The 21,594-nt window shown below is 43.6% G+C and overlaps 2 protein-coding genes across 8 annotated transcripts in view; one reads left to right on the forward strand and one right to left on the reverse strand.

The window, feature by feature from the left end:
- SEPTIN10 (septin 10) overlaps positions 1-13,840 on the reverse strand; it is a 71,718-nt gene extending 57,878 nt beyond the window's left edge. For 2 of the 7 annotated variants that reach the window (XR_010123031.1, XM_054475014.2), the window contains exon 1: positions 13,227-13,628. Coding sequence is in view for 5 of the 7 variants with exons in the window: in XM_054475014.2 (XP_054330989.1) it covers positions 13,227-13,256 (30 nt within the window). In the remaining 2 variants the exon portion in view is untranslated. Of the gene's footprint in view, positions 1-13,226 lie in introns of all 7 variants that reach the window. The other 5 variants (XM_054475012.2, XM_054475011.2, XM_063648535.1 and 2 more) reach the window with 4 other exon arrangements.
- An 89-nt stretch (positions 13,841-13,929) lies between these two features.
- Positions 13,930-18,437, forward strand: SOWAHC (sosondowah ankyrin repeat domain family member C). The gene has a single exon (XM_054475010.2). It carries the CDS (start codon positions 13,930-13,932, stop codon positions 15,529-15,531), a length of 1,602 nt encoding a protein of 533 aa, XP_054330985.1. The 3' UTR covers positions 15,532-18,437.
- The last annotated feature ends 3,157 nt before the right edge of the window (positions 18,438-21,594 follow it).

Consider the following 21,594-nt stretch of genomic DNA (forward strand, 5'->3'; position numbering starts at 1 on the left):
AGAGATACAAAGCTCAAGATCTGGAAGAGTTCCAAGCCCAGGGGCTTCTGTCCCCATGGAAGGGGGTATGCCACCCTCCCAACACATGGATGTGTGTAAGCCTCCACATGTTTGGCTATCTGCAAGCTCTCTGAAACCCAGTCCTTCTTGGTTCTTAAGGAGCCTCCATTATACAGGCACGGTTGATTAACCACTGGTCACTGGTATCAATTAACTTTCAGCCCCTCTCCCTTTCCTAGAGACTGGGGGATGAAACTGAAAGTCCCAACCCTCTAATCTTGCCTTGTTCTTTCTGGTAACCAGCCCCATCCTTAAGCTACCTAGGGGCTGCCAGCCACCAGTCATCTCATTAGCATACAAAAGACATCACTTTGGAAGTTTTAAGGATTTCAGCAGTTGTATGTCAGGGGTCAGAGACCAAATACCTTTTTCACAATAATCACAAGTGTATAAAAGGGTCCATTTCATTATATATTCATCAGTACAGGGTATTAACAATTTTTAAATTTCTGTCAATTTGACAGGCAAAACTGACATCTTAATTTGACTTCTGGTATTTTAAACATTTTTCAGCTTACTGGCCATTTCTCCTATATTTCCATAAATCACCAATTCATGTTTTCCCACTTGCCTATCAGGGTACCCCTTCTTTGTTTCTCTTATTAGTAAGAGCTGCTGAGTATAACTCTTTGCTTGTCATGTGTATCATAAATATCTTTTCCTGGTTTATTACTGATCTTTCCAGTTTTCATAAAGTCTAAACTATAAATCTTTTCCTTTATGGCTTCTTCCTTAAATATAAAGCTCAAAATATCTTTCTACACCCTGAAGTTAAAAAAAAAAAAAGTAACTAAATCTTCTTTTATGATGTCTTACAGATTAAGTTTTCTAATACTCTACAAGTTACTTTCTAGTACTGTATAAGTCAAGGAAATATGACTTTTTCCCAATATTGTTAGCCTATTGCAGCATAAGAGGATTAAGGGACAGCAAAGTATATTCAGTCTGTCATATGGAAATGAGCTTCCCGAGGGAAAAACCAGGACCCACGAATAGACCGGTGAGGCAGATTTTGACACAAGGAAGGGAAATGACTGAAGGACTCAAGTTGTCTAACAGAGAAATGAGCTGCCTAGGAAGCACTGAGCTCAGGCCCTGGAAGGGTTCCAACAGTGGCACAGTAAACCCTATCAATACTACAGAGCTGATTTCTGTACTAAGTGGGTAACAAAGGTAACGATTTTCTAAGATCCCTTTCAACTCAGATTTTATGACTATAACTTGGAACAAGCAATGAGAGAAAGTATGTGATGTGAAGAATGAAAACAACTTACAGAAACTGCATGAACAGAAAGGGAGATTAAGGACAATAAAATTGCATCTTATTGATGTGAAAAGACCCTGTGGAACTAAATCTCAAAGCTTATTTAAATAAAAAGTAGGCCGGGCACGGTGGCTCACACCTGTAATGCTAGCACCTTGGGAGGCCAAGGCGGATGGATCACCTGAGGTCAGGAGTCTGACACCAGCCTGACCAAAATGGTGAAACCCCGTCTCTACTAAAAGTACAAAATTAGCTGAGTGTGGTGGCGCATGCCTACAATCCCAGCTACTCGGGAGGGTGAGGCAGGAGAATCGCTTGAATCTGGGAGGCAGAGGTTGCAGTGAGCCGAGATCGCACCATTGCACTCCAGCCTGGGCAACAAAAGCAAAACTCCGTATCAAATTAAAAAAAAAAAAAAGGATTACTAGATGGCTTGAATTCCTTCAAAAGAGAGCATGTTCCATGCAGGCTAGGTGACAGAAAAGCCAATGAAATTTGAGAAGTCATTTATTTAGCCCAGGAAAAGCAAATGAGAGAGGAGCTGAAGAAAAGGGGAAGGAAGAGAAATAGATACCCATTAAAAGGACTTAAAGCCTGAACAACATAGGCAGACCCTGTCTCAAAAAGAAAAAAAAAAAAAAAAAAATTAGCCAGGCACAGTGGTGTGTACCTGTGGAAACAGATACTTGGAAGGCTGAGGCAGGAGGATCATCTGAGCCTGGGAGGTCAAGGCTGCAGTAAGCTGTGACTGCGCCACTGTACTCCAGCCTGGGCAACAGAGCAAGGCCCTGTCTCAGAAACAAAACAAAAAAACAAAACAAAAAAGCATTAAAAGGACCTAAAGTTGACAAGAACATCTGGGAAAAAAGAATACTTTGGAATCAGTGTGAAGTCTATCAATGCTTATTGTTTTTCACTTACTCCACAAATGTACATAATGTTATTATTATCATCATTATTATTATTATTTTTTTTTTTTTGAGACAGTCTCACTGTGTCACCCAGGCTGGAGTGCAGTGGCGCAATCTCGGCTGACTGCAAGCCCCACCTCCTGGGTTCACGCCATTCTCCTGCCTCAGCCTCCCCAGCAGCTGGGACTACAGGCACACACCGCCACGCCTGGCTAATTTTTTTCTGTGTATTTTTAGTAGAGACGGGGTTTCACCGTGTTAGCCAAGATGGTCTCAATCTCCTGACCTCATGATCCGCCTGCCTCGGCCTCCCAAAGTGCTGGGATTACAGGCGTGCACCACTGTGCCCGGCCTCACAATATTATTTTTAAAGCCTTACATTTTAAGGACAGAATAACAGACCCCAGGCATTGTGGATCAAAGCTGTATAAATCAATATCCTTGCAATTTAAATCTTAGTACAATTGGGAGACGTACATACAACTAAAAATCTGGAAAAGACACTCAGGGTATAATGAAATCTGAGAAAGCACTGGCAAGTGCTTTTCAAGCAAAGAAAAATCAGAGAAAGCACTGGCAAGAAAAGGCTTGAGCAGAGACTTGATGAAGAAACAGGAAATTTCCTAACAAATAAAGACAAGACAGGCTGGGCGTGGTGGGTCCTGAAGTCAGCAGTTCGATACCAGCCTGGCCAATATGGTGAAACCGTCTCTACTAAAAATTTTAAGCCGGGCACCGTGGCTCACGCCTGTAATCCCAGCACTTTGGGAGGCCAAGGCGGGCGGATTACGAGGTCAGGAGATCGAGACCATCCTGGCTAACATGGTGAAACCCCATCTCTACTAAAAATACAAACCCCGTCTCTACTAAAAATAAAAAAAATTAGCTGGGCATAGTGGCAGACGCCTGTAGTCCCAGCTACTCGGGAGGCTGAAGCAGGAGAAGGGTGTGAACCTGGGAGGTGGAGCTTGCAGTGAGCCAAGATCATGCCACTGCACTACAGCCTGGGCGACAGAGCGAGACTCCGCCTCAAAAAAAAAAAAAAAAAAGAAAAAATTTAAAAAAAATTAGCCAGGTGTGGTGGCGTGTGCCTGTAATCCCAGCGACTTGGGAGGCTGAGACAGGAGAATTGCTTGAACCTAGGAGGCGGAGGTTGCAGTGGTTGAGACTGCACCACTGCACTCCAGCCTGGGTGACAGAGCGGGACCCCATAGAAAGAAAGAAAGAAAGGAAAGAAGGAACAGGAAGGGAAGGGAAGGGGAGGGGAGGGGACGGAGGGGTGAGGCGGGGAGAAAAGAAAGAAAGAAAAGAAAAGAAAAGAGGCTGGGCGTGGTGGCTGAGGCCTGTAATCCCAGCACTTTGGGAGGCCGAGGCGGGTGGATCACGAGGTCAGGAGATCGAGACCATCCTGGCTAACATGGTGAAACCCCATCTTCCGTAAAAATACAAAAAATTAGCCAGGCATGGTGGCGGGCACCTGTAGTCCCAGGTACTCAAGAGGCTGAGGCAGGAGAATGGCATGAACCCGGGAGGCAGAGCTTACAGTGAGCCAAGATTGTGCCACTCCAGCCTGGGTGACAGAGCGAGACTCTGGGGATGGGAGGGGAGGGACAACACAGTAGTGGAATCAGCGTGTGCCAAGGGTACAAATATAACTGGTATGGTTGGAAAATCACAGTGAGCTCATCATTGAAGCCCAAGGAGGCTTACATGTAAATGCAAGGACAGCAGAAAAGGTGAGGCTGCAAGAGGCTGACTTCATGATTCTGAGTCCAAGTGACTCAAACTAAGGTCACTGGAGAGATGTCACTGTGAAGCAGGAAAGAGAATAGGAGAGGAATCAGCACAGGTTTCATGCAATTTTGGAACTACTGAGTTTAAGGTTCCTATGAGCACCTTGGATCCCTCAAAGAACTTTTATGTAATCACCCAAATCTTTAGTCAAGCATATAATTAGGGTAAATTTTACATTATCAAAAACAAATATACATGGCCCAGTGGTAATTCTCACTTCTCTTGAAGTTTCCATTGATTCCTTGAGACTTAAATTGTTCTACACTGATAAGAGCACTAAAGATTCAGCTTAATTCATCAAGCCAGTCAGGCTTAGTTTTTGGGTTGAATATAATCATACCATATTACTAGTATGATCAGGCAGATCACCTGAGGTCAGGAGTTTGAGACCAGCCTGCCCAACATGGTGAAACTCTGTCTCTACTAAAAATACAAAAATTAGCCGGGCGTGGTGGCAGGTGCCCGTAATCCCAGCTACTCAGGAGGCTGAGGCAGGAGAATCGTTTGAACCCGGGAAACGGAGGTTGCAGTGAGCCGAGATCGCACCACTGCGCTCTAGTCTGAGTGACAAGAGTGAAACTCCATCTCAAAAAATAATAATAAATAAATAAATTGTACTTAAATAACAAAGTTAATTCATAAAAGTATAACATAATTTTCTGACTAAAAGGTAGGTAAATGGGAAAGTGTAGCTAAAAAAGCTAATCAGAATACCTGAGGATAAACTAAATGATATCTGTATAATTTTTGTAATCACCATAAAAAATAAATAGCAAAATATGCAAATACAAAACAAAATTATTTTCTCCAACTGCTCAAATTATAATGCTGTATTAGGTTCTTTAGTCCTCAGAGTTACATGGAAACTGTAAATTATAATTCTTTTCTATATAACAGAATTTCTGTTACTATGTGACAAGCAGCCTATCTTCTACCAAAACAGAGCGCCCCTAGAAATTCTCTCAATGATCCATGTCACAAAGAAGAGTTAGCATGACATCAGTATAAATGTATGTTAAGAAGGCTGTTAGAATTAACTGTATAGTAGCAACAGATGCAAAATGCTGCATCATTAAGAACTGCCAAAGCCTGGAATGAGGTCTGGGGCAAGGAGGTACAAAGACAACATGGAGGAAACAAGAGACATTTTGTGCAAGGATGTGTGAAAGTTGCATCTCATCCAAAAAACTGGAGTTAACAGTACTCAGCTCATGGGCTGGGCAAATAAAATGTGATAACACAGGCCGGGTGCAGTGGCTCATGCCTGTAATCCCAGCACTTTGGGAGACCAAGGAGGGAGGATTATGAAGTCAAGAGACTGAGACCATCCTGGCCAACATGGTGAAACCCTGCCTCTACTAGAACTACAAAAATTAGCTGGGTGTGGTGGCACATGCCTGTAATCCCAGCTACTCGGGAGGCTGAGGCAGAAGAATCGTTCGAACCCGGGAGGCAGAGGTTGCAGTGAGCCAACATTGCACCACTGCACTCCAGTCTGGCGACAAAGCAAGACTCTGTCTCAAAAAACAAAAAATAAAAAATAAAATGTGATAACATAAGGGAAGTACTTGCCATGGTGAATGCACTTCAGCATCTGGTAGCATTCAATTACTATAGTGGACATAGTTATAACCATAAAGGACAAGTCCACAGAAAAATATATCTTGTCTACTTTATTACCTGCAAAGATCTTCAGAGATTACTAGGCCACTAAAAGTTGAAAATAATAGCTAAAAAGTTCCCTTTTATTAAAAAAAAATTGCACTAGAAATTTTAAAGCTTTTTTTTTTTTTTTTTTTTTGAGATGGAGTCTCACTCTGTCACTCAGGCTGGAGTGCAATGGTGCAATGTCGGCTCACTGCAACCTCTGTCTCGCAGGTTCAAGCGATTCTCCTGCCTTAGCCTTCCAAGTAGCTGGGACTACAGGCATGCACCACCAGGCACAGGGTTTCACCGTGTTAACCAGGCTGGTCTCGAACTCCTGACAGGAGGTGATCCACCCACCTCAGCCTCCCAAAGTGCCGGGATTACAGGCATGAGCCACCGCGCCCAGCAAAGCTATTTCTTTCATGAATGGTGAAGAATTGAAAGGCTTCTCATGTTATTTTAAGTTTGAGCATATAAACAGTGTCAGACAGTGAATATTCTTCCTGTCTAAAATGTCTAGCCTGCTCTTCTCCGCTAATCCATGGCCATCTCTTCCTCAATATTGAACTTTTTGTAAAAAGCTTTCATTCTACTTATTTAAAGGTAGTATACATCATAATCACACAAATAATTTGTATTTTCCAAAAATTCGTATTAGTAAGCTGCTTGGAGTAAGAATACAGTCTCCATAGAAACAATATTACAAACAGCTAAGGTCCTGAGTAGATTCTTGAATGCCTCATTTAACTTATAATATACAGAGTATTTAGTCTTAGACTGTTTTCAAATCTAGTAGCAGACTCAGAAGAAAAAACATATGTTGCCCTATTGCTAGGATGGCTAAATGGATCATGCATTCTCAATGGGGGCAGTACCTGTATTATCTCTCCCCCTAAAGAGAGCAGAAATTGGTTCTTGGGAGGACAAAAATAAATAAATAAATAAATGGTCTGTGGCCCTCACCAAAGCTCAACCTTATCTGAAAAATGTATATTCTTCAGTACTGGGTTCCTCACATTAGGGAGAACTTAATTACCTGGGCTGATTTAATAAAAATTAAATCTGTTATTAATTAATTACATTTTATTTAAATGTAATTTTTCGGAGGGGGCAATAATGAAAAAATGTTGAGAAACACTGTTCTAGATAAACCTTGAAAAAGGCAAAGTTTAGTCTTTCCCCACCTCCCTTTTTGCAGCCCTCCCCTCCCCTGACTTCTCACCCAACCTGCCCTAAATCAAAACTACCTACCTGTGTTCACCCCTAGGGAAACTGACTTCCTTGATTCACAGGATCTCCCTAGGCGTTAGGAAAGTCACCCACTGACTAACTTGCCTAGAGGTATCTATACTTTTATAAGACGACAAAAGGACTTTCTATAAAGCAGATTTCATGCAGTGCAAATGGGAAAAAAAAACTGAAGATTATGCTGGAGATGGGGAAAAGTTAAATGTCTGTTTCTGAAGCCGTGACTCATTCAGATTGAGCAGAACTAGCTACTAATTTGTCAATGAGAACATTTCTCATCCATACACATAGAATACCTTAGTCAACTATTTCTCTTAAAGGTCTTTTATAACAAAAGCAGCTTTTTATTTTAATTTTCAAAAATCGTTTGAGTAATTCTGGCCTAATTTAGAGCTCAAGGCAATGTTCCTGCCAAATAGTATATATGCAGCTAAGGAAAAATGTCACCATGCACAGCTTCTATTTGTCCATGAGAGACTGGGATACAGTTTTCTCATGGACACTCACAAAACATTCAAGGTATCCATCAATATACTCCCTACCTAATATTTCACAATTTATGAACTCTTTCTATGTAACACGCACTCTAAGACAATAGGACTTTCTTGCTATCCCCATAAATACAGACCACACAGAGGGCAGGATAAACTTGATCTGATTCTTAAGGGAGGAAGGTAAAGGAAATCAGAGAATAGCCACATTTCTACCTTATCTTTGGTTAAGCTCGTTGGTTATATGATCTTAGGCTGAAACTAGTGTGGAGGGGCTGGGGAGCCCATCCTACCTGGCACAGACCGGGTAGCCTATTTACTAAAAGTAATACCAACAAAGTATAAGTGCTATATCCCAAGCTATTAAATCATATTTTTTTAAGGTATTTAACATTAGAATTTAAAATATTTTACTTTTGTCATTATGACTATGAGATACATGATTCCTCCTCCAAAATCCTTAAATCAGTAGTAGATACAAATCCTAAAAAATATTAAATTTTCTAAATAAAACATTATCTAAATCAACCTTCCAGATATTATCAGAAGAAAGTGTAAGAATTAAAGTTCTCATTACAAAAGCTTTGCGCATCAGGCATTTTATACTATGAATGCTCAAAATCTAAAGCAGAGATAAATTACATTAATATGGTTGAAAGCAAGGGTCCTATATGTATTCTTGAAGAGAGGGAATCTATACTGCAGTAGATTATAAAAATTTAAGAGCATCCTTCTCCTTCTTTCCCACACACCAAAATATATCAATCAATCAATCAATTAATCCAAACATAGTCTGGGACTATGTTATAATGAAAATCGGTCTGGGAATATCTGAAAAGTATGACACTATCAGTGTTTCAGCCTAGGGAAAGTGGGGCTTCATTAGAACATACATGTAGATGAACAAACAGCTCCTGGCTGCCTGCAAGCATTTATAATTTATTCATTTAACATTCAGCAAGAATAAAATTGTCCAAGATAACATACTTTCCATATAAAAAAATAATCAACACCTGTCCTCAAAGATATATGAGTATGGCTATGGAGGATACAAAGAATAACACAGGTTGCTCTTCTGGAAAACAGATCATTTAATTAAGGATGAAAAAATGCAGAGCTTACTTGATGCAAAAGGTTAACAATACAAAAACATAAATTAGGAGGTACTGCAAGGTAGCATATGACCAAATGCCACATGAGAAGTAGCCTGGCTGCCGGGGGCTGGGGTTCTCTGGGAAAGCTTCAGAGGAAGTAGCATGGGAACTGAGTCTTTCATTATACTACAATGATTATAGGATCTCCAGATGAAGAGATGGGAATATCCGAAGGTGTGGAGGTGGTAATTACCAGGACGTGAAAGAAAAGAACAGGCCGGGCGCGGTGGCTCACGCCTGTAATCCCAGAACTTTGGGAGGCCGAGGTGGGCGGATCACGAGGTCAGGAGATTGAGACCATCCTGGCTAACATGGTGAAACCCTGTCTCTACTAAAAATACAAAAACTTAGCCAGATGTGGTGGCCGGCGCCTGTAGTTCCAGCTACTCGGGAGGCTAAGGCAGGAGAGAATGGCATGAACCCGGGAGGCAGAACTGGCAGTGAGCCGAGATCGTGCCACTGCACTCTAGCCTGGGTGACAGAGCAAGACTCTGCCTCAAAAAAAAAAAAGATCAAGAAAGAATTAAGAATCACAACTTCAAGACAGAAAGTAAAACAAATGAGAAGGCTCTCAGATACAAAAATTATCCTTACTGAAGAAAAACTGAGAAGGAATGAGAAAAAAAGTTCAGAAGCATTGTAGCTAAAACAGGAAATGACAAATGCCGACAGGAATTGCAAGATTTGGACACCACTTAAAAGGTAAGGATAACTGAAGAAGTGGAAAATTATGGCTGTGTTTCTCAGGAGATGAAAAGGCAGTCAGTGGACTGTACTCAACACTATTTCAAGATCCACTATCTCAGTCAACAATAACTAATTATACAGCCAGGATCTCCTGAATCATAAAATGATGCAATTCCTAATAAGGAGCACGGTGGAGATAATGGCAGGAACAATATGACACAGAGCAGATCTCACAATCACTAGCTGCAATTCCTTAAGCGAGACACTAAACTTCCCTGAGGTTTTTTTTTTTTTAGACTGAGTCTCACTCTGTCACCAGGCTGGAGTGCAGTGGCACGATCTCGGCTTACTGCAACCTCCACCTCCCAGGTTCAAGTGATCCTCCTGCCTCAGCCTCCCAAGTAGTTGGGACTACAGGCGCACGTCACCAAGCCCAGCTAATTTTTTGTATTTTTAGTAGAGATGGGGTTTTACCATGTTGGCCAGGATGGTCTCGATTTCTTGACCTCATGATCCATCAGTCTGGGCCTCCCAAAGTGCTGGGATTACAGGTGTGAGCCACTGCGCCCAGCCACTTCCCTGAATTTTAATATCCTCTTCTATTAAAACAAGGTCTGGGCCGGGCATGGTGGCTCATGCCTGTAATCCCAACACTTCAGGAGACTGAGACGGGTGGGTCACCGGAGGTTGGGAGTTCAAGACCAGCTTGACCAACATGGAGAAACCCTGTGTCTACTAAAAATACAAAAAATTAGCCGGGCGTGGTGGCGCATGCCTGTATTCCTGGCTACTCAGGAGACTGAGGTAGAAGAATCGCTTGAACCAGGGAGGTGGAGGTTGTGGTGAGCTGAGATCACGCTATCGAACTCCAGCCTGGGTGACGGAGTGACATTCCGTCTCCAAAAAAAAAAGAGAGAGAAATGAAGAGAAATACTATGTACATGAGTTAGAAGATTCAACATAGTAAAGCTATCAATTCTCCCTAAATCGATATAAACATTTAATGTATTTCCTCTCAAAATCCCAGCAAAATTATTTGTAAATATAGATAAGACGATTCTAAAACTTACACAGAAAGGCACAGAACTAGAATAGCTAAAAATCTGGGGGAGAGGATAAAGTGGGAGAAATCAGTCTACCTTATTTCAGACTTACACAGCTACAGGAATCAAGACTGTGTGCTAACGGAAAACCCAGAAATAGACTGAAACAGACCCACACAAATATGCTCAACTGACTTTTGACAAAAGTGCATCAACAATTCAATAATGGAAAGGGAGCCTATTCAACAAATGGTGCTGGAGCAACTGGACATCCATAGGCCAAAAAATGGCCCTCAACTTAAGTCTGACACCTAACAGAAAAATTAACTCAAAATGGGTCATAATATAAATGTAAAACATAAACTATAAAACTTTTAGGAAAAAAATTAGAGAAAATCTTTGGGATCTAAGGTTAGGCAAAGAGTTCTTAAACTTGATACCAAAAGCACAATCCATAAAAGGAAAAAATGATAAATTTCAACAAAATTGAAAACTTTTGCTTTGCAAAAGACCCTGTGAGAAGATGAAAAGATAAACTACAAACTGAAAGAAAACATTTTCAAATCACATATCTGAGAAAGGACTGGAATCTAGTATACCTAAAAAACTTTAAACCCAACAGAAAAAAAAAATCAAACTAGAAAATAGGCAACATGTTGGGAGGCCGAGACAGGAGGATCACTTAAGCCCAGGAGTTTGAGACCAGCCTGGGCAACATGGTCACACCCCTGCCTCTACAAAAAATACAAAAATTTAGCCGGCTGTGGTGGTGCACACCTATAGTTCTAGCTGAGGCAGGAGGATCGCTTGAGCCCAGGAGGTTGAGGCTGAGGTAGAAGTGAGCCATCTTGGTACCACTGCACTCTAGCCTGGGTGACAATGTGAGAAATGCAAGTTAAAATCACCATGAGGTGTCACTATACACCTATAAGAATGGCTAAATTAAAAACAGGGACAACACCAAATGCTGGTGAGGATGTGTGGAAACTGGACCTCTCATACTTTTCTGGCAGGGATGGAAAACAATACAGCCATTCTGAGAAAGTCTGGCAGTTTCTTATAAAACTAAACATGCAGCTACCATATGACCCAACAATTGTATTCCTGGGCATCTATCCCAGAGAACTGAAGACTTATGCTTACATTATGAGTTACTGTACATGAATGTTTGTAGCAGCTTTATTGCCAATAGCCAAAAACCGAAAACAACCTAGATGTCCTTCAAACTGTGGCACAATCATACCATGGAATACTACCTCAGCAAACTGCAGATATATGCAACAACCTGGATGAATCTCCAGAACTTTGCTGAGTTAAAAAAAAAAAAAAATCCAATCTCAAAAGGTTACTAACTGGGTGATTCCATTATATAAGTCTTGGAATGACAAAATTATAGGAATAAAAACGAATCACTGATTGTCTGGGGTTAAGAAGGAGGCAGGGCAGGAAAGAAGTGTGTGTGGTTATAAAAAGGCATTAAGGGATCCTCCTGGTCCTGGGAACATCCTTTATCTTCACTGTATCAATCAATGACAATATGCTGGTTGTGATATCGTACTATGGGTTTGCCAGATATTATTGTGGAAAGCTGGATAAAGGGTACAGGGTTCTCACTATACTGTATTATTTCTTACAACTGCATATTAATCTACAATTAACGCAAAATACAGTTTAATTCGAAAATAAGTAAAGTTAGCCTCAAAGCAAATTAAGTACAATTAAAAAGAAATCTAACATCAGCTAAATGAAGTGTTCTCTTCTGCTCAAGCTTGTTTGGATATGTACTGTATGAATCAAAGAGTTTATAAAACACATTTTCCTCACCAGGACCCCTCAATTTTCCCTCACTCACACATGCACACAAACACAGCAACTGAGACAAGGGGGTCCAGACAGAAAATTTGAGATTTTTTTAAATACGCGATAGAACGAAAAGAGACCTGGGCTGAATTAGGGAGAAAAATCTTTGTCCACGTTCTATAAAACAAACCAACGGTGTCACTTTGGACGGATCCTCTAATCTCTCAGCCTACAATCTGAACTGTTTCTACAATTTAAACTTCTCATGTAGGAGGTTGCTTAGTAGAGTAGTTCTCAAACTTTTTGGTCTCCAGCCTCCAAAGGGCTTTTGTTTACATAGATTAAAACCACTAATGTTTACTATCAAAAATTAAAAAGGAGTATTTGTTTTTAAGAATACACAGACATCAGCCCTCCAAACGGCGGTGAGATCATTCCATATCATGTAGCCTTTGGAAAACTCGATGTACACGACCTTGGTACTATTAAAATAGTTGTAACCACACTTTGAAAACCGCTGGCTTACTAGCAAGCGAGATAAATATACAAAAGTAACTGGAAAGGTTGTAAACAGTGAACAAACGCGTTCTTTTAGAGTACAAAAGAGTCAAGGCGGGAAAAAAAAACAGTTCAAAATCCCAATGGAGGAAAACTTGGACGACCACACCATTGGATAAAACGGGAGAGCTTTTGAAAAGCCAGAGAAACCGGGCTTTCTCCCGGGGGCAGGGAGGCTCGGAAGTGCTCACGGCTGTAAAAGATGACTGCTATTCAATCAGTACGCACTGCGCCTTCAACACCGTTATAGCCATGAGAGACCCACAATCACCGTTGTGGATATAACTTTTGGCAAAGACCGGGAAGTCGTTCAAGAACTCTCCCACCGTCCCGACGCTGGCGCCGCGCCCCGCGAACCGGGGTCCGGCCGCGCCCAGGCTCCGCAGAGGCTCCTCTCCCGCCCCAGGCGCCCGGCCGCCGCGGAAGCCGGGGAGGACTGGGCGGGCGGGGCCCGAGGGGGCGCGGGTCACAATCTCGGGCCGGACCAGGGGGCCGGTGGGTCGAGGGCGGGGAAGTCCCGCGGGGGCCGGGGAGCGCGGGGCTGGGGCCCCGGCGTCGGCGGGACTCACCAGGTGCCGCGCCACCTCGGAGGAAGCCATGGTCGCGGACGGGGGCACGGTGAAGCGGCTGTATCAGCCGGGCCCCGAGCGGTTGGTCCCGGCGACGGCGGCGGGAAGGCGGGACGGCTGCAGCAACGGGCTGGGCGCGAGGCTAGGCTGCCTCCGGGACGGGGAAGGGACAGGGGCGGGGCCGAGCTGGAGGCCTCCGGGGGGGGACGGGGGGCGGGGTTGGGGCGGACGCCCTATGGTGCGCGCTGAGCGTTTTGCGTGCGCCAAGCGAGCCCCTCACAGGAACTGCCCTCGACGCCTGAGGACTGAGCGTCAGCGTTGGGGCGGGCTGAAGGAGAGCTGGGACTCCAGAAAGAGGGCGCGAGGAATGCAGGCGGGAACTGCGGAGCAGTGATTGCGGCCCACGCGAGGCCGGAAGTGGGCGGGCCCTGAGGCGAGGCCGCCCTAGGTAGGTGTGGCCGAGACTGCGGGGAGCGGAAGTGGGCGTGGCCTGGTGGCGTGGGCGCGGGGTGGGGGTGCGGGGGGCGTGTCCGCCCGGGCGCGGCCCAGTGAGGCGGTGGCCGAGTTCTCTGGCCTCAGACGCCTAGGCTGGCAGCCCGCTGAGCCCGCCAGACTCCGCCGCCGTCGGGAGCTGGCCGCTGGGAGCCCGCCGCGATGGGACCGCGCTGAGCCGCCCGCTGGCGGGAGAGCAGCGCGGTCGAGGATGGAGGGGCCGGCAGAGTGGGGCCCCGAGGCGGCGCTGGGCCCCGAGGCGGTGCTGCGCTTCCTGGCGGAGCGCGGGGGCCGGGCCCTGCACGCCGAGCTGGTGCAGCACTTCAGGGGCGCCCTGGGCGGCGGACCTGAGCAGCGCGCCCGCGCCCGCGCGCACTTCAAGGAGCTGGTGAACGCCGTGGCCACGGTGCGCGTCGATCCAGCCGACGGCGCCAAGTACGTGCACCTCAAGAAGAGGTTCTGTGAAGGGCCGTCCGAGCCCTCCGGGGACCCGCCGCGAATCCAGGTGACCGCTGAGCCCGAGGCCCCCGACGGCCCTGCCGGGCCTGAGGCGCGCGATCGGCTCCCCGACGCAGCGGCCCCGGAGTCGCTCCCTGGACGGGGCTGCGAGCTGGGCGAGGGAGAGCCCCCCGCCGCCGCGCACGGGCCGCCCCTGAGCGCCGGGGCTCGCAGGAAGAACTCGCGGCGCGACGTGCAGCCCCTACTCCGGACTCCAGCCCCGGGGCCCAGCGAGGACCTGGAGCTCCCGCCACATGGCTGCGAGGAGGCGGATAGGGGCAGCTCCCTTGTGGGGGCTACCGCACAGAGGCCGGCCCGCCAGAACTTCCGTGACCTGGTGATGGGCAGCTCCCCGCAGCTGAAGAGGAGCGTGTGTCCCGGGGGCAGCAGCCCGGGCAGCTCCTCCGGGGGAGGACGCGGCAGAGGCGGGGGCGACTCAGACAGCGCATCGGTGGCCTCGTCGTCCGCTGAGGAGGAGAGCAGCGGCGGAGGCTCCGTGACGCTGGACCCCCTGGAGCACGCGTGGATGCTCTCTGCCTCCGATGGCAAGTGGGACAGCCTGGAGGGTTTGCTCACCTGCGAGCCCGGCCTGCTGGTCAAGCGGGACTTCATTACCGGCTTCACTTGCCTGCATTGGGCCGCCAAGCACGGCAGGCAGGAGCTTCTGGCCATGCTAGTTAACTTCGCCAACAAACACCAGCTGCCGGTGAACATCAACGCCAGGACGAGCGGGGGTTACACCGCCCTGCACTTGGCAGCCATGCACGGGCACGTGGAGGTGGTGAAGCTGCTGGTGGGGGCCTACGACGCCGATGTGGACATCAGGGACTACAGTGGGAAAAAGGCCTCCCAGTACCTGAGTCAGAGCATCGCTGAGGAGATCAAGAACCTGGTGGGAGCCCTGGACGAGGGTGACGGGGAAAGCGCCGCGGGTAGCGGCGGTGGGCGCTGGAGGCTTTCAAAGGTGCTTCCCTCGCATCTCATCACCTACAAACTCTCACACGCCCTAGAAGATGGAGGAGACCATCACCACCATCACCACCATCACCATCACCACCATCACCACTCGGCTGAGGGGTGGGTCGGAGGCAAAGCCAAGGATCCAGGGCGCAAAGCCTCGGGCAGCTCTAGTGGACGTATAAAACCCAGACTCAACAAAATCCGATTCAGAACCCAGATTGTCCACACCACACCCTCTTTCAGAGACCCAGAACAGCCACTGGAGGATGGGGGGGAGGAGGAAGTGGAGGAGGAACGGTCTGTTAAAGGCCACTCGTCCTTCAAATTGAGACCAAAGTCCAATGTATTTGGGTAAAAATTGTTTCTTTTAGAAAATGCAAAGGTTTATTTGTCTTAATAAATTGAATACTAGGTGTTGTAAGGAAATGAGACCAGAAAGACAAGCTAAATTATGCATTCTTACTTGAGGGATTGGAATGGATGGGGCGGAGTTCTCTTTAGGCTAGCCTTCTGGGGAAAGTGGATTTCTTTTTAAGAGATTCATCATACCTTGAGCTGTGCCTCTTCTCTGCCCTCCACTTCCCTGCCCTGGAGTCCGTTTCTGGAGACTAGAAATGTATCTAAATTGGGAGAACAGAATGAATGAATGAGAGTTCCTTTGCTTTAACCATTCCTGGATGCCTGCAAAGTAAGGAATAGTGCACTTTTTATGTATCTGATTTTATAAGGGGTTACTCTTTCAAGAGCAATAAAAAAATGCAAATTGTAATGAAACTGGTAGTATTTCTAAGTGTGAAAACGACAGGCTGCCCCATTTTTACTAATTGCATTTGCATGTTGAGGTACTGCTGAAGGTCAGATCAAAGTTGAAATGCAAAAATACTAATTAGAGAATAATGTGAATAAAATGGGAATCCTCTTGGTATTTTATGTGTATTGTAAGTAGCAGTTAAATTATTTTTTTAAAAGCAATTTCAGTTTTAATCACTGAACAAAAGAAACAGGCAACATTCACTTCTGTAGTATGGTTTCCACCTATCTCTAACACCACTATTAAGGTACACCAGTGTTAAGGTACATTAATAACTACACAAAATTTTATTTAAAGAGAGCACTTAGCAGCCTATGATAGTTTTAAATAAAATGTTGCCTCTCGTTCGGATTCTCACTAACTTTTGTTACTATTCTAAATGTTTGAGTTTGCTGGGGTGTTTATTCTGAGGATCATTTAACCATTGTTCTATTTGGCAGAACCCTATTTAATGGTGCTTAGAGCTGAATTACCTACAGAAACTTTCTGGTTTAAATAATTAGCACAAATTGGCCTAAGTATTCGTGAGCCCATGATTCTGTGAAGTAATTATTAAACCAACTTAATGATTCTCACATAAGGTACACTTTTTATTTTAATACATTGGTAGTCTCTATCACTTGTAGCAATGTTTTACAAATATTTAAAATGCTAAACTTAATTTTCCAACCTTTTCTTGACAATTAATTATCTATCCTGTAGTTACTGAAAATCTGGGTGGTAAATCTACCCAGTTAAAATGGCACTTTATAAAAGGGAATAGAGAAGAGATGGGACTATTTCTATATTTAAATGCTGCTGGCTATTCCTTTGTATATAAATGAAAAATAACATTCATTAAAATTAAGGACTTGTTTAAGTGTGGTTCTTAATTACATTTCATTCATTTATATTAGAGTAAATGGCTTCATAATTACTTTAAAATTTAACCCACAAGCATATTAAATCTGTTTGTTATAAGATTGGGAACAATTTTTGAGAGGGACTAATTTAAACAAGTCCTCCTTTAGTCTTTTGGGTCGCATAGTTGCTGAAACCTAAGTACCTGCAGCCTACAGGATAAGGAAGTTCACAGCCTGTGGGGTGAATGAAACCATGTGTGAACTGCACAGAGCAATTCATAGAAAATGCATAGAAATTTGTAACACTTTGTCACATCTGTCTCTAGATGGTCATTGAATTTGTTTAAAGATGGATGAAAGGCCGGGCGTGGTGGCTCATGCCTGTAATCCCAGCAGTTTGGGAGGCCGAGGCAGGTGGATCACTTGAGGCCAGGAGTTTGAAACCAGCCTGGCCAACACGGTGAAAACTCGTCTTTACTAAAAATACAAAAATTAGCTGAGCGTGGTGGTGCATGCCTGTAGTCCCAGCTACTTAGGAGGCTGAGGCATGAGAATCACTTAAACCTGAGAGGTGGAGGTTGCAGTGAGCCAAGATCATGACACTGCACTCCAGCCTGAGCAACGGAGACTCCATCTCAAAAAAAAAAAAAAAAAAAGATGAATGAAATATATAAACTATTATCCATTTGTTTGCATTTGTTGTGGGATTTTAGATATGAACGGTGTAAATTTGAGAAGCACTTATGAATACACGTGGGTGAAAAACCAGTCTAATTTTGTGTAAATAAAAACAGGCTCCTGGAAGGTGAAAAGTAGTGATTTGTTCTAAATCTATACATATTACCTGTATCTAGTGCAGAATAAGCTATAACATCCCATTGAGGAACCTTAAATTTCATAGACATGTAAAGCTGAAGTAACTCTAAAGAATAGATGCTTCAGAACCATCAGAAGGTTCTGGTCAACAGTCAGTATTATCTCTTAAATGTATATGTTGGTCACTAATTGCACAAAATCTATAATTTGCTAGGGCTTTAGAGATTGAGTCAATATGTCATTTACCATGGTTTTCCCACTAAAGGCTTTAACTTTTCTGATAAAATAATATTTTAAATTTTCAAAAACCCATTCCTGAGGAGAACTACTTCTAGCATTCCTTTTCATGATGTGCTTGTGTGCAGTAAGTAGCATTTTCAGCTACTTAACTCTACATTCCTCTTATTTTTCAGTTTCCAGTCAAGATTATAAAAAGCAAATGATTGATATAATTTGATATTCATAGAGTTGTGCCTACCTTTAATGGAAAAATATATGTCAGATACTTAGATGTTTATTGATATGAGACTATGTGGTTAAAAAACCCAAGTATGTCCATGTGTTTCTTATAAGGTACACTTGAAGCTAGTGAGTGTTTTGTCACATTTCACTTTCATGGTATGTAAAATGCAGTTCGCATATATAACTTGAATATCTGGTACTAGTTTTTTCACGCCTGAAATCTTGGAGTCTAGGTTGCCTTGTCTCTCCTATTTTTAAATAAGTGAAATTTGGGAGATTGTAAAATCTGTAAAGTATGTTTTGTCAAAATAAAATGTTCACGGTAGAATTTTTCTCTGAATTGTCTAAGTTTCTGTCGTCCTTTAGACTTTTTACATATACTGTGTTTTACAGTTCACAAAATGCTTTTTGAAGTTTCAGTTTATTTGACCTTTTTCCTATCCCTTAAGATTATGGGCCATATATTCTTGACTTACAGATGAGAAAATAGAGGTTAATGGTTGTTCAGGGTCACACAGTAAAAGCTGTTAGTAAGATCTTAAGAGTCAGTGCTTTCCCACAACGTTATCTTTTCTGCACATTGAATTGCCACATTTTTAGCAAAACTGCTGTAGTTTGGCACCAGCGATGGAGGAATCAACTTGGAGAGAAGGTAATACCTCCACCACTACCTAAAAAAAAGCTGTATGGGTTTTGCACACACCATCTGCCATAAACCCACCCTACCCAGGGCTGACTTCAAGACAGGTGTAGGAATACTGTTTTTCATTTTTCAGCTTCTGTCAAGCATTGAGAGTTAATTTCCTCATCAAGGCTGCCTGTGATCTGTATTTTTAGCAAAATTCAACTCTGTTGAATGGCAAAGGGATGTGGTACTCCTTGGTGTAATCGCCCACTATTGCTCTCTCCGGGAGATCCCACTGTGATGGCTGCTGGGGTTATTGTTGTTTTATGACAACCCATAAAATATTTTTCAGGATCACTGAAAGACTAGATAAGTAGTTTGTTTTTCTAGAATAACTTCTTTCCTTAGAAGTACATGTCTTAAAAGGATTTATTAACCAGTTCACTTAAAGATATTTTTGAAATTTTCCTAGTAAAAATTATTTTTATTTTGCTAAGTAAATAGCATTATTTGGAGTTTCTTACGTGATTAGTTCCAGGATTAAATACTTGGAATTTGCTGTAAACCAGTATTCCTTCAATGATGACCCAAGTCTTCATAAATCACTGAATATTAGAGGGTTGGAAGATGACTACAGAAACTTGTTTCTCAAGATACAGAAGTCATGTGGTTCACATAACTACCTGCTTTTTCCCTGAAGAACACTATACTTTTTTTCTCGATCTTCTCTTTAGATGTCAGTTTCATCTCAGGAAGTAGCTTTCCTATTCTGTTAACTAATAGCCTATTTTTCCACATCGATGCATTGGTAAGGAATGTGTGACAAATGTTCTACCCTTGCACATTGCCTGGCATGTTGAAGATACTCAGTAAGGGTCTTTTAATGGAAAACATTAAATATTTTATAATGTTACATAATATGGATAATTCAATAACATGCATTCATGCTATGTGAATAAAGTTTTTTTATATAACATGGCTCTTAAATGCCAGCCTACCAGTTCATCTGCAGCTCAGCCAAAAGAACAGCAAGTTATTCCAATCCTGAAGATAAAATCAGCTTTATTAGAACTGTACTTCGTGAGCGATTTAAGAGATTTTCAAGAGTAAATTTGATTATAAGAAAGTTTTGCTGGGCGTGATGGCTCACGCATGTAATCCCAGCACTTTGAGAGGCCAAGGCGAGAGCATCACCTGAGGTCAGGAGTTCAAGACTAGCCTGGCCAACATGGTGAAACCCCGTCTCTACAAAAAATACACAAATTAGCTGAGCATGGTGGTGCATGCCTGTAATCTCAGCTACTTGGGAGGCTAAGGCAGGAGAATCACTTGAACCCGGGAGGCGGAGGTTGCAGTGAGCTGAGATTGTGCCACTCTGCACTCCAGCCTGGGCATCACAGCGACTCTGTCTCAAAAAAAAAGAAAGAAAGAAAGTTTTCTTACAAGCTGACTCAAGTCCAAGACCTGTAGGAGAAATTATTCTAATTGGCCTTAAATAGTCTAAGTACTGTCAGGTATACAAATGACTACTTATTCTGTGAAATCCCAAAGAGCAAATGAATAGGGAAACGAAGTTTAGTTTAGCATGGAGAACTTTCTAATAATCATTTTAAACATACCATGGACTGCCTTGTGAGATAGAACATTCAGCCTTTGGAAACAATGTGTCAGAGGTTGCATGAGCACCTGAAAATTTAAAATAGATCATTTTAAAGCACAACTTGTGACCAGTTCTGTCTCAAGAAACACTGCTCTAAACCATATTCATTCTGACCAAAGCTTTGGCCAAAAGCAGCCTGACTTAGGATAAAGTTAACCAGTGCTTTGCCAGTGGTATAAAGTAGAATCGTATAAGTTGTTGGTTTGTTGTTGTTGTTTTCTTTTTGAGATGGAGTCTTGCTCTGTTGCCAGGCTGGAGTGCAGTGGCGTGATCTTGGCTCACTGCAACCTCTGCCTCTCCGGTTCAAGTGATTCCCCTGCCTCAGCCTCCCAAGTAACCGGGACTACAGTCGCGCGCCACTACGCCCAGATAATTTTTTGTATTTTAATAGAGACGGGGTTTCACCATGTTGGCCAGGATGGTCTCGATCTCCTGACTTCGTGATCCGCCCGCCTCGGCTTCCTAAAAGTGCTGGGATTACATGTGTGAGCCACTTTTTTTTTAACCCAACTTTATGCTATTCTGATCAAAGAAACTGGGAGCCCCCCATTAGAATAGTCTTCTGGGTCTCTAAGAAACTTTGAATATAATAGTTTAGAAACGTAATTGAGCATTCTTGAGATTTGTCCAGAAATTTCTGATATTGTTGTTGGATCTTTGAATTTGCATTTAAGAGGCAATTATGGCCAGGTGCGGTGGCCTACACCTGTAATCCCAGCACTTTGGGAGGCCAAGGCAGGCGAATCACGAGGTTAGGAGTTCGAGACCAGCCTGGCCAACATGATGAAACCCCATCTCTACTAAAAATACAAAATGTTAGCTAGGCATAGTGGTGGGCACGTGTAATCCCAGCTGCTTGGGAGGCTGAGGAGGATAATCGCTTGAACCCGGGAGGCGGAGGTTGCAGTGAGCTGAGATTGCGCCACTGTACTCCAGCCTGGTCCACAGAGTGAGACTCCGTCTTAAATAAATAAATAAATAAATAAATACATAAATAAAGAGGGAATTATTTGGTTGTAGTCAGTTCAGTACTATTGAGCAAAGAATCACCTTTGGTTTAGCCAGGTTTAGAATCACCTAGGTGCTGATGTGGCAGCAAGACTAAGGTTAAGACTAAGACGGCTAAGACTTTCAGGAAGCTTACTATATACACCCGATGAGGTTTCAAGTACTTTATAAAAAGCAAGCTGTTGAACTCTCAT

The sequence above is a fragment of the Pongo pygmaeus genome, chromosome 12 (assembly GCF_028885625.2).
Source record: "Pongo pygmaeus isolate AG05252 chromosome 12, NHGRI_mPonPyg2-v2.0_pri, whole genome shotgun sequence".
NCBI classification, from domain to species: domain Eukaryota; kingdom Metazoa; phylum Chordata; class Mammalia; order Primates; family Hominidae; genus Pongo; species Pongo pygmaeus.